The 12,092-nt window shown below is 39.2% G+C and overlaps 1 protein-coding gene and 1 long non-coding RNA gene across 5 annotated transcripts; both read left to right on the forward strand.

The window, feature by feature from the left end:
- Window positions 1-447: 447 nt before the first annotated feature.
- Window positions 448-2,621, forward strand: LOC112279534 (uncharacterized). 4 transcript variants are annotated; one of them, XM_024514059.3, is made up of 4 exons: window positions 448-672; window positions 1,190-1,434; window positions 1,737-1,808; window positions 2,059-2,621. In XM_024514059.3, the coding sequence occupies exons 2-4, from the start codon at window positions 1,285-1,287 to the stop codon at window positions 2,233-2,235; spliced, it is 399 nt and encodes a 132-aa protein (XP_024369827.1). In that variant the 5' UTR covers window positions 448-672; window positions 1,190-1,284; the 3' UTR covers window positions 2,236-2,621. The 4 variants fall into 4 exon arrangements, with proteins under 4 accessions (XP_024369827.1, XP_024369847.1, XP_024369857.1 ...); XM_024514079.3 differs by having other exon boundaries at window positions 465-625; XM_024514089.3 differs by having other exon boundaries at window positions 492-645.
- A 4,954-nt stretch (window positions 2,622-7,575) lies between these two features.
- LOC112280055 (uncharacterized) lies at window positions 7,576-8,411 on the forward strand. Its single transcript, XR_002969197.3, has 2 exons — window positions 7,576-7,976; window positions 8,169-8,411. It is a non-coding gene; the product is annotated as an uncharacterized LOC112280055 (long non-coding RNA).
- Window positions 8,412-12,092: the final 3,681 nt, after the last annotated feature.

Here is a 12,092-nt window from a genome sequence, read left to right on the forward strand (position 1 = left end):
TTTTTGGCTTATAAACATGTCTTTGAAAAAAATGCTCAGTTGGAGTTAGGTTTTTCGTGACAAAGGCATTGGTTTAGTTAATTGTTCTTACAACAACACTTTAATACAAATATTCTTTACTTGGCCTAACTCCCGTGGATTCCCATGCTTCCCCTCCTACATATTGATGCTATCATTGTTGACTACCTCAAAGAGAATTAAGAGTTGTCAAAGTTAGGGGCCTTGTGAATTGGTGCATATAAACTTTCTGTTTGATGAGAACAATGAGGCACACAGCAAATCAGACGGCTGTTTGTCTCCTTTGGTTTATCCCATGTATTTGTCCCTCAAGCTGTATAATATAAGATATATATATATATATATATATATATAGATGAATGATGGCATTCGTCGATGTGCAGGGAGAGATGGTGGGCGTCGGCTTCGGAGGGAGGGCACCACCCGCACTATGCGTGGGCTCGATTTGCTCATGATTTGCGAGGCCTTCCAGCGACGAAATTCCATCGCTGATTGATGCGCATCCAGTTTGATTGCACTGCTGTCGCTGCTTGTGGGTTTTTTTGACTCGAGGAACAAACCAACTCCGAGTTCGGGGTGACGGTTATCAACACGCACTGCATTTGAGGTCGGAGCTGGCCTTGTCAGGTCGTGCGGGCTCGATTGATTTGCGGGGTACTGGGGCTGCATTCTCTTGTGTCGCGTTGTTTGATTATGATTTTTTCTTCTAGAATTGCTGCATGTTTTAGAGAATTCAGTTCGTGCTTTCTCTTTTGGGGTCCCCTGTGGACTGGATATTGCGTTCATCGACAGGTTTCCCAGTCGTTTCTGCTTTTTGTGGGGCGTTGGGAATGTGTACCCAGAGGAAGTATCTTGGTAAAGGTTTACTGACGCGAGGGTGTGAAATGGTTTACAACTCAATGCTTGTTTAGATTATCAGTGTTACAGTGGAAGACCTTGTCAAGATAAGTCTTCTAGACTTTTCTGCTGGTTTTTCCCCTCAGTGTCTTCAGGTTTATGTAGGAAGGGTACGTTGTGCCCAGAAGAAGCGAATCTAGGGTCTCAAATTGAGATTGGTTGTAGGGTTAATGAATTCTCAAAAACAGGAGCGAGGATAGATTCCTTCAGCTTCTATACTCTTTTGCTTGTCAATTGTTCCTTCTCTCACACCTTCTGCAACGTGTCTTTACAGTTCTTTCACCATTTATATACTCTTCTTGTATGTGAATGCCAACATACTTCCTCTCAACTTATTCTCGTGTAAGGGACACACCGAACACTTGAGCTATGGCGAAAGTCGGAACCGGTAATCCGCAGGCTTACCTCTACCGCATTAGCCCAGAGGAAGAATGGGCTGCGTCACAAGCTGCCGGAGCGTTGCAAGGCGGGGAGCTGGATACTTCCTCTGGCTACATTCATCTCAGCACTGGTGCGCAGGTAAATCACTTTATGTTTTGCTCCTCAGTGATTCGATTATCGGTGGCACTTATTTGGGGCGTAGCATGTGATTCTTGACGACATTGGGATTCTCCCTATTGTGAATGAGTCGATGAAGAGAAACCTACTAACCCACCAAAGTTATCAACCACGGATCACTGGTGCTCACTCGGAAATGAGTTCCATATAAACTTCATGCCATCAGATTCCTCGAATCATGTTCTACTATGGTAGCGTGCTTGAGTGCCATGCGAGGAGTACCTTAACGTAACCCTTGGTTGATTTGGTGTGATTAAATGAAGGTCTCTGGGACCCTCGCAATGTTTTTCGCTGGGCGGACCGATCTGTACCTGCTCAAAGTCGACTCCTCGAAGGTTTTTGTTCATGTTCCATTAACTCAATCACCGTCGCATGTTTTGTGCACCTCGTGCTTCCTGCACCACATTTCAAGGCTGCCACGCCCTGGCAGAGAATAATAGAGTGAACTTTAAACAATGCAAATCCAGCTCCTCCTTGCTAGTACTAATTGCCATGTTGTGCTCTGCTACACTCTGGTTTTATAATGCTGCACCCTGACACAAAACCAGTGTAATTTCTTACTGGATGGTGATGTGTACTCCGCAGCTTGGTGATGGATTGCGCTACGATGAAGTAGAAGGTGTAGGTATTTTCCCCCATTTCTATGGTCCTGATGGGACCTTTACCCCGCTGCCTCTGAGTGCTGTGGAAGCTTCAGCCAAGATAGAGCTGGAGAATGGGCAGCACAAGCTCCCATTTGATCTTGCCAACGCTGCCTCCTGATCTGTAATTAGCAGGATGCTATACATTGTTTTGCTTCAGTTTCCTTTAGTTTTGATATAATTCACCAGCTCTGTGTTACATTGGACATGGTTTTCACGACTTGATAGGGAAATTCATGAACGTGAGAATTGCCTCGCCGATTCTAATTTTCTCCTATCGTGGGAGAAGTAAGAACATGGACTTGTGGATAGATTGTGGTTTTTATTGTCCAAAAGCAAGGTGATCTGTGGTTTCCACATGTAGTCACATAGAAGACCCACATTTGCAACATGAGGCTTCCAAATCCATGGTTTCTGTAGGATGTGATTGAACTCAAAATTCAAATTTCTTTTAAAAAAATCATATATGAAAACATAATGAAATATGTTCATTTTTTTAATGTTTAACTATTGGTGGACTGTTTTATAAATAGAATTTTGTATTATTGAAGATAGTAGATGGCTTTTTCATCTATTTAGTGCAGATTATGATTTATATATGGTATTTGGTTAAATATTAAATGGTTTAAAGAGATTTAATAATACCAATTTCTTTTTTTTGAATTTTTTCTTAAAAATATTTTCAAATTATAGCTTGTTTATGGGAAAATATTATATATATCCCTCAAATATGCCGAAATATCAAGAATATCCTTGTATTCTTGATAATAGAAAATTTATCCTTAACTTTTGTGACAATAGCAAATGTATCTTCAAATGTGACAATTTAATACCAATATTCTTTTTTTAGTTGCCATTTGGGACTAAAGTGTGCCTTTTGCCATATAGATTTTGGCCTTGTCCAATTTCGACTTTTTGACAATTGCAAAAAATTTGATTCCTTTTCTTTTTTCAATTTGGAAAGTATAAGGATGCTACAACTTGTAGATTCTAGACTTGTTAATGTGCACATCTAATTCAACCACATCTTTGACACGCCTTTGGTGATGGATCAATATTGAAAAAAAAATTAGTAATCAAATCCTTCATTGCAAAACTCTTATATCTTATTGCATTAGTATAACGTAAAATTATATATTGCAATGACATCTAAAGTGAGAAGTAATTGTTTTTTTTTCTAAAGAAAGTAGTTCCATGGATGCCAAGATTAAAAGCTGATAAATTGATATAGGTTTTGACTTGCTGCCAGCAAATTGTGATTGCCAAATCCATCCTTTTGTGACTTATGGATTTCACAATTTAGAGATAGAAACAACTAGCATGAGTACAAGACAAGTTAAGGTTCTCTTTCACAAGCTTATATTCTATAAGTGTATGTGATATGTACAAAAGCATGAATTACACAAAGCACAAACATCACATCAAGATTCATCATTTTTATTTATTTATTTTTTATTTTTTTAGAAAATATTTTTATTGATGCTTACAGATTTTATTGCAAAACTTAAATATTCGTCACCAATAGCATGATGGTTTTCTTTTGTTTTTAAAAATGTATTGCATTCTTTAAAAAAATATATATATATATATATATATATATATATATATATTCATTACTCTTTTTTAACAAAATGTATTGTTGTTTTTATTGCTTCTTCCAAATTGTTATTGAAGGCTTGAATGCCCTTGTAATAAGAAAATTGGAGCACTTTGAAAGCAAACTACCCAATAGAAAAATATGCACAATTAGTATCTGTATAACATTAAGAAGCAAAATAAAAGTTTTTGTACTATTCTGAATAGTTCCAACTACTGTATGGAGTAACAACCCCAGATAAATATTTTTTTATAAAAACGATTAGGAGAAAATGATTGAAAAAAATATGATAAAAGAAGTCATTGAGAATATCATTAAGTAATAACAACATAATAAACTTTATGCCCGATTTATGAAATATAAGCATTTTCATTATAAACTGAAAAAATTGAAGAGCATTTTTTTGATCGTTAATTTTCACTAAGAATGTGAAGGTTTAGTCAACAAACAAATTAAAAAAAATATGAATGTAACCTTAATGGAAAGAGTATTCAAGAGTAGCACCAAAACTAAATAAAATGAAAAAACTTGAGTCTGAACTTGAAAACCCAAGTATTTAAAAGCTTATCAACAAATCACACTTGATAATGAACTCTGTAAAATTAAACTTAGTCTCTGCACACACAGAAATTTAACTTACTTTTTCGAACCACAACATTTGAATATGAACTGTCAATCCAAGTTCCTAGAATACTCTCAGGTGCGCAGATGTTTTGATGGATTTTCAATTAGATAAAGTTGATTTGTGTTGTGGTGGAAGCATTCAATGTGAAGAGTGTTGGAGAAAGGGTTTATCTCTTTACAAAATGATGAATGCGGCAATCCGAAACATAATCTTTTTGGTGGGTTCCCATCCATTCATTGCTTGTTTTTCCTTTTACAATTTGGGCGTTGACAGTGAATCAGCAGGGGACAATGCTTTTGTCTTATAGGAACAGATGCTGCAGTGAGATTTTAGACTTGGACGCATTATCACCGAGACCAGGCAGCATGCTGCACAATTCCTGTGGGATCAAAACCATATCTCCCCGTCGAAAATGAGAACAATGAGCCAGCATGAGTGAATCACATGGTCCTCGCCTTTTCCTGTCCAAGATGAACTTTCCTCAAGATCGATCTTTGGTAAAGTTTGTCCGTTCTTTGACGTGACGCAAAAACGTCAAGCCGCGAGGAAAGAGTGCATGTCGCAAACCGTACATGAGAATCTCATGGGATCAGAAACGGTGCAGCTCTCTTGACAGGTGTCCGTCCTGCCATTGAGCTCCCCGTCAGTGTGAGCTTCAAGCAATAAGAAGTGATAGATTGGGGTTCGAAGACTATTGCGCATCACATCGTACATTGTCATCCGAGCATTGTTAGCGTCTCCCGATTCGGTGTTCTTTGCAGTGTTTTGTTACGAACTGCAATCAGGTCGAGCTAGATTGCTAGTCATGGCCTCCACCCGCAGCCTCTTCCTGGTGATGGTGTGCCTCATTGCCGTGTGCACAATGGCCGCAGCCGTGCAGGCGGAGCCGAACCAGTACGCGGAGTGCGGGGAGCAAGCCTACGGTGCGCTGTGTCTGTTCGGAGCTTGCTGCAGCAAGGACGGCATGTGCGGCTTCGAACCATCTTTCTGCGGCAACGGCTGCCAGAGTGGTCCTTGCGAGAGGAAGGGAGCTAATTGAAGCATCAGCAGCACCAGAGTGGGGGAATAACTCGCTGCAGCACGGTCCGGAGAGTGATGCTGTGAGGGTTCATAGTGCGCTTCCAGTGACGCATGGCGACTGATGTAGGCTTTTCGTCAGTCGCTGAAGAGTAATTAGGCTCGAAGACATGTCTCGAGCTGCTCATCGTCGCACTTGTGGGAAAGTGCTGCAGATAGCGCCGTTAGATAGGTAGTGGCTGTGAGAAAGCCGCTCACTACCTCATTGTGGATAGATCACGAAGTGGTCATCCTCAAGGTGGTGATGCAGGTGTATTGTACCTGACCTTCGAATTGGCGGAGTGGGTTCTCTCACTTGTGCTCTTTGGACTTCGGAACTTGCTGGTCTCTATCCTATGCACTGTCTTCAACTAGTCTAGTATCTTGTCATGTGTTGTAGCTGATTGTCCCCTTCGATTCCAGCATTGCATCTGAAGATACAATTCATTCACCGGACTTCTATGGGCTCCTCTGGTTTCGTTGCTTTCATTTGGAGTCTAGACTTATTAGTGGTTCTTCGCAACGCGAAGGTTTAGGTCATGGCCGTGGGTCCTAGTCAGTGTCGGTACACTAGATAGCGAAATCCAGCATAGCGTATTGGCCACCTCAAGCTTCACTTTTCGCAAATTCGGACAGAATAACGAATCACATTTTTGTATCATGTAACGCTCAAGCCCACATGCACGAACCAGCTGATATTGAAGTATAAAGGTTAATTCTATGGGTCAGTTTGAAAGATTTTTTAATTTCGTACATTCATGAAAATATCTCATTGCATCCTTGACAAACTCCTTTACATCAATCTCTCACTCTTTGTGTTTCACCAGATTATGGAATGTTGACACCAGAAATACCATGGCCCACTTGCAACCTACCTTATTAATGACGCCTTATCAAAGAAAGAAAAAGTAAACAAATCTTTGTCGAACATGAGAATTGATAAGATAGTAGGTGAACTCGAAAACATCATGTGATAAACATATCCCTGTTTTTCTACATTCCGTTTAGCTTTTACCCAAAGCAAATACTCATGAAGAAGCCACAATATATCTCGTATTAAATAGCTCAGGGAGAGGGACAAATACATGTAACAAGCAAGAAGAAATAAATTATTTGAATTTAGCATTACAAATCAAATGAGACATATGTAATCACACTAATAAATGATGAAAAAAATAGAAAAATCATATTTAACTTGAATTTAAAAACGGAGATGATTTGCTAACTTTTTTACTGCTGAAGGAAAATGGAAAAGAAATTAATCATATTGAAGAGGAAGGGAAGGAGTATAATATGTAAAATGTGTTGAGCTTTATTTACGAGTGAACAAAATGTTTAGAGGCGACTTCCACTGTTCCAAGGATGAATTGGCATTTGGAACTAAAATTTTACTCTTTGAATCTTCTGTGTGCTTACATGTTAACACAACTATCTGCATTCTTATTACATCAACTCAATATGCCACTTTATTTTTGTCAAAAATATTCTTCATGATTTTTTTTTCTATTCATCTAATGAAATGCTTTTATGGTGTGCGTAAACATCAAAATCTTATTGCATACAAATTGCCAAAAAATTAAATTACATAAAATAAATGTGATGTTTTTGGTAATCTATCAAAATGTATAAATATATAAATTTATATAATTATCATATAATTTTCAGTGTGATAAAATAAATAAATATATGTATAGAATGCATATATATATTTGTATGTGTATAGGAAGTGTTGTAGGACTATGCCTTAGACGGGAACTAATCTTGCCTGAGTGCGGCAGAAATACTTGACATGTTTCGTGCATCATCATGCTCAGTATCCAAGAACCTGCTTGAAGCGGACATGAGATCTAGTCCAAACCCGTTTGAACAGATCACGGCGGACACTCATGAGACGCAACGAGAAACTCATGCGGCAAACCCTAGCCGCCCAAGAGATGCGAGTTGACCTCCCAAAGACCTATCTTTTGAGTTTCCGTTCATTGATTTATATTGGCGGAATACAGTTGGTTTGGATGCCTCATTCGCCTAAGTATGGGCGTAACAAGAGCTTATTGGCGTAGGCAGGATTAGGGCCAAGCCAGATCTTATCCTTGCATGAGTAGGGCTACTCTCCGTACAAGATCAAACTGCTATTCAGTTACTATTTGAGTCGTGGTTGACGCATTGCGGGCAGCGATACATAGTACTGTTTGATTGCGTGATTGTGTCGCGGCTGTGGATCTCCACGATACTTCATGTATGAATCGGCGTAACAGGCCTTGAATTTGCCTTTGCGTTTGCAATGTTTCTCCACTTGCAAAGCTACTTGATCACCAATATAAAAAGATATGGTGTAATACATTTTCTTGTCATAACCTCCTTTTTGCCACAGCTGTACTTTAGCTCGAGTGTTTTCTTTTTTTTGATATAAGAGGGTATCATCCCAAGCAAGGTATTGGGGAAGGTGAGACCTAATTTGCTTCTTCATTGGAATGCTCACGTTGGCTGGTATTGAGCCAGTCAAGCAACTTGCTAGTGGAGCCTCATACATCTCGTTCTCCATGATGTACTGCGAGTTGTGGATAAAGCAGCTGACTGTGTGAAGGTATGGTGAGAAGTGGCTGCCTCAAGGAATCTCTTCCCTAAATGCGTTGCTCAGCTGTCCCAACAGGGAGCTTACAAGGTTTCAGTCGCTAAGTATAGTAGGTGGTCGTGTTACTTGGGATTACTGTACATCACCTCGTCAGCTCATGTGCTGTTTGCTTTGCTGATCATGCTCTGTTCTTGTATTGTGTAGTATCTCCTGAAGAGAAAACCGAGCATAATGTGATTGAGAGAGTAACGATTGAGATACGGGTTGATTGTGCTAGTTCTTATAAAAATAAGAGAGTAAATTTTGATTTGAGTGGACAAGAAGTCCATTGCAATGTGCTGCTGAGGTACTACGGTGATGCGTGAGTTACAAAGAGGAGATTGATTTAGATCTGAATATCTAGCTAATGTGATGTGCGAGTGATGGGAATATAAATGATTGACGTAATCAAAGTGAGCAACCTAGACCTAGTAGAGTGGTTTCAATGCAGCGGTTGTGGGCGTCGATGCCTCCTTGGTGGAACACAGGTGGATGACGTCTTAGATATGTTGGTTGTGTGCATGCTGAGAGGTAGGTTTGCAAACGTTGAATATGGCTTGGGGGTTGCATAGGTGGTCATGGTCAACACATCCTCATCCTTGTGTATTCTACCCGATTTGTAAACAATCTAGTATTTGTATGATTGTAACAGAAGTGCCTAGCATGCAAGGTGGCCCATAAGATCATGGGAGGTCATGAGTGCATGGAAAGGTGCATGATCTGTCTCGAATGTGAATCGGGAGCTGTGAAAGTAAAGTTAGTATTTTACGCCGAATAGTATTGCTAGCCCTTTTTGATCAAAAATATTGTAATTTTGCTTGACTTTGGAGAATCCACTCAATACGTAGGCCAGGATGTGTTCATGATCATCATTGACTTGGCTCAATATGGCACCAATGGAGACTCAAGAAGCATCTGTTTGGAGTTGAAAGGGTTAGTTGAAGTGAGAGTAGATAAGTAGGGGCACTGTGAGTTAAAATAAACCTTCACTAGTTGACTCAAGAAGTTTATTAAAGTTCACAAAAAGTAAATTAATTATAGAAATCTTAGAAATTTTAGTTCTTATTTAAATCTTCATTAATTTATACAAAAAACTCTTTAAATCATCCAAGTAGTTGAGCAAAATCTTTATTACCAACTCATACTTATAATAATGTCTCTCAACAAATTCCAAGCAATCAAAAAATTGAATGATATGATTTTAATTTCAATTGAATGTCTATCTTAATTTAGTTTCTATTTAATTAAAATTCATCCATTGACAAAATTTCATCCTTGAATTAAATTTCATCCAATTTCAATTGTTCATCCAATTTAACCTAAATATAACCCTAATCCTACTTCATTCAAAGCTAACCTATGATTGTCTAACCTTAGCCTCATCTACTATAACTTATCCTATCCTAGATTTTAGTCTGTACCTAATTTCTCACCACGCAAGGGGTATTCAGTGAAGGGTGGGTGCCGAATCCTAGTTCACCGCACAGAAGTGGCACTGGAATAAAAATAAAATAAAAAAAACTGCTGCAACTCGTTCGAACAGACCGCAACCACAATCAAGGGAACCAAAGAAGGCCTGGAGCAAACTCAAAGCAACCGCCGCCTACCACCTTTGACCAACAATCCAGAACACCCACTAGGGCCGAAGGAATGGAAGAATGGTGATAAGTGCAGGACCAGTGAGAGGGAAGCAATCCCGAGCCGATGAAGATCAGCTGTTGTGTGTCTATCTCAGTTGTTGTTCCAGAATTATAACTTAAAAATTACACACTTGTCATGCGCAACATGGGTCTGTGCTAAGGAACTTCCAAACAAAAATGACAGAGCAACAAGTGCTACATGCAGTGCCAATCATTCTATTGTGGTGGACACCATTTTGGACTGCTTGGGTCCTGGAACGTCGAACCTCGTGATCAACAGATCGACCCTGACAATACCAACTATCTCCACCTACACTACTTGAACCTGTTCTGAAAAAACTAGAGTTGATACAAACTCCTCGTGGGAATGGCTGCACTCACTTACTGTATCTCCAATAAGCTCACTTTGCGACACTTCAAGCTGCATCCGACCTTCCCGAAATGTACTCGAGGATACAACAAAAAAAGAACACTTGCTCCTGGACCGCGAGAAGACGAGACTAGCCAGGTTCACGGCACTGCAGTCTCTTCGCTTCTTCGCAATTCAACGAGGTCAACGAGGAAGGGACCTGAACACGTGCGCGGCCAGCGCAATTTGACCGCCGCACGTGTCAGAATAGAGTGGAACCAACAAACAACCAAAACCCTGGGCAGCAGTGCCTTGTCGACAGCCTACGCTCCATGTCGCCGCATTGCACTTCTCCGAGCTTCGAACTATAAGAGAAAACAAGAAGAAAAATGAAGGACTGCAACCGAAGCTCCACCACCGCTCCAACTGCAATTTCTCAAACTCCAATACCGCCGTACTCAACCGCCAGCATACAACCAAGGCACGCAACCAGGGAGGAATTCGATGTCGAAGGAGAATCCACACAAACCAAGGCACGCAACCAGACTCGATGCGATTCTAGTCGCAGTCAACGTCAATCGCAGCACACAGCCGCCACAGCAAACATACGAAGGGCTAGCTTCTGCGCACCCCAAAAGAGAAGAAAAAACCAAAAACAAAATGCAAACCTAATTGTAACACAAAAAACGAAGATAAAGACGTAGCAGAACGTTGAAGCAAAAGCCACCTCAATGCCACCACTCTAGAAATTCACGAGGCCCTCATGGCCAATCTAAACAGCCGCAACCAATCTTTGATGCAACTCAACATAGTTGCAAGGAATTCTTAAGCAAAAACACTGGTGTAAAATTGAGCGGAAAACAACCCAAGTGCATTGCTCCATAATCCTTGGTGGAAAATTGAGTGGAAAACAATCCAAGTGTATTGTTCCATAATTCTTGGTGGAAAATTGAGCAGAAAATAATCCAAGTGCATTGCTCCATAATCCTTGGTGGAAAATCAAGCAGAAAATAATCCAAGTGTATTGCTCCATAATCCTTAGTGGAAAATTGAGCAGAAAATAATCCAAGTGCATTGCTCCATAATCCTTGGTGGAAAATCAAGCAGAAAATAATCCAAGTGTATTGCTCCATAATCCTTAGTGGAAAATTGAGCAGAAAATAATCCAAGTGCATTGCTCCATAATCCTTGGTGGAAAATCAAGCAGAAAATAATCCAAGTGTATTGCTCCATAATCCTTAGTGGAAAATTGAGCAGAAAATAATCCAAGTGCATTGCTCCATAATCCTTGGTGGAAAATCAAGCAGAAAATAATCCAAGTGTATTGCTCCATAATCCTTAGTGGAAAATTGAGCAGAAAATAATCCAAGTGCATTGCTCCATAATCCTTGGTGGAAAATCAAGCAGAAAATAATCCAAGTGTATTGCTCCATAATCCTTAGTGGAAAATTGAGCAGAAAACAACACAAGTGCATTGCTCCATAATCTTTGGTGCAAAACAACCCAAGCATATTCCTCCATAATCCTTGCAGCTCCACTTTCAGTATGCAAAAATAAGAAGAAAAGAAGGGATTCAGGGCAGCCCGGACCATTGTTGGCAAAGAGGTTGTAGCAAAATCAAGGGCATCCTCTCGCCCTTGTGATCATCTTTTCTTTTCCTTCTATTTTTTTTTTTTTTTTTTTTTTTTTTTCGCTTTATCTCTTCTTTTTTCTTTTCTTCTTCTCCTTCTTTTTTTATTTTCTTTTAACTTATGTTTTTATATATATATATATATATATATATATATATTAAAATAATTATTAATAAATTAATTTTTATTTTATATTATTTTATTTTTGATAGCAAGGACTATTGCCATTGGGCCATCATTTAATATTAGCTAACAAAAAAAATATTCATCATAGAAATTTGTCTTAATAAACTCTACTTTAGGTTGCATATCTGCTATTAGTAGTCTATTTTCTATTTTTTGTAAAAATTCTACTACTAACTCACAAAATCTATGATTTTAAGTACAATAATTGTATTTTTTGTACCAAATATGTATCAAGGACATGAATCTTGAAGAAAGAAAATTGTCAATACAATCTTGTATCACT

Source organism: Physcomitrium patens, chromosome 1, assembly GCF_059467195.1.
Source record: "Physcomitrium patens ecotype Gransden chromosome 1, ASM5946719v1, whole genome shotgun sequence".
Classification (NCBI taxonomy): domain Eukaryota; kingdom Viridiplantae; phylum Streptophyta; class Bryopsida; order Funariales; family Funariaceae; genus Physcomitrium; species Physcomitrium patens.

Coding starts and splice junctions, on each gene's coding strand:
- LOC112279534 (XM_024514059.3), top strand. CDS start 1,285: ATGGCGAAAGTCGGAACCGGTAATCCGCAGGCTTACCTCTACCGCATT. Junction 1,435..1,736: donor ATCTCAGCACTGGTGCGCAG/GTAAATCACTTT, acceptor GATTAAATGAAG/GTCTCTGGGACCCTCGCAAT. Junction 1,809..2,058: donor TCAAAGTCGACTCCTCGAAG/GTTTTTGTTCAT, acceptor TGTACTCCGCAG/CTTGGTGATGGATTGCGCTA.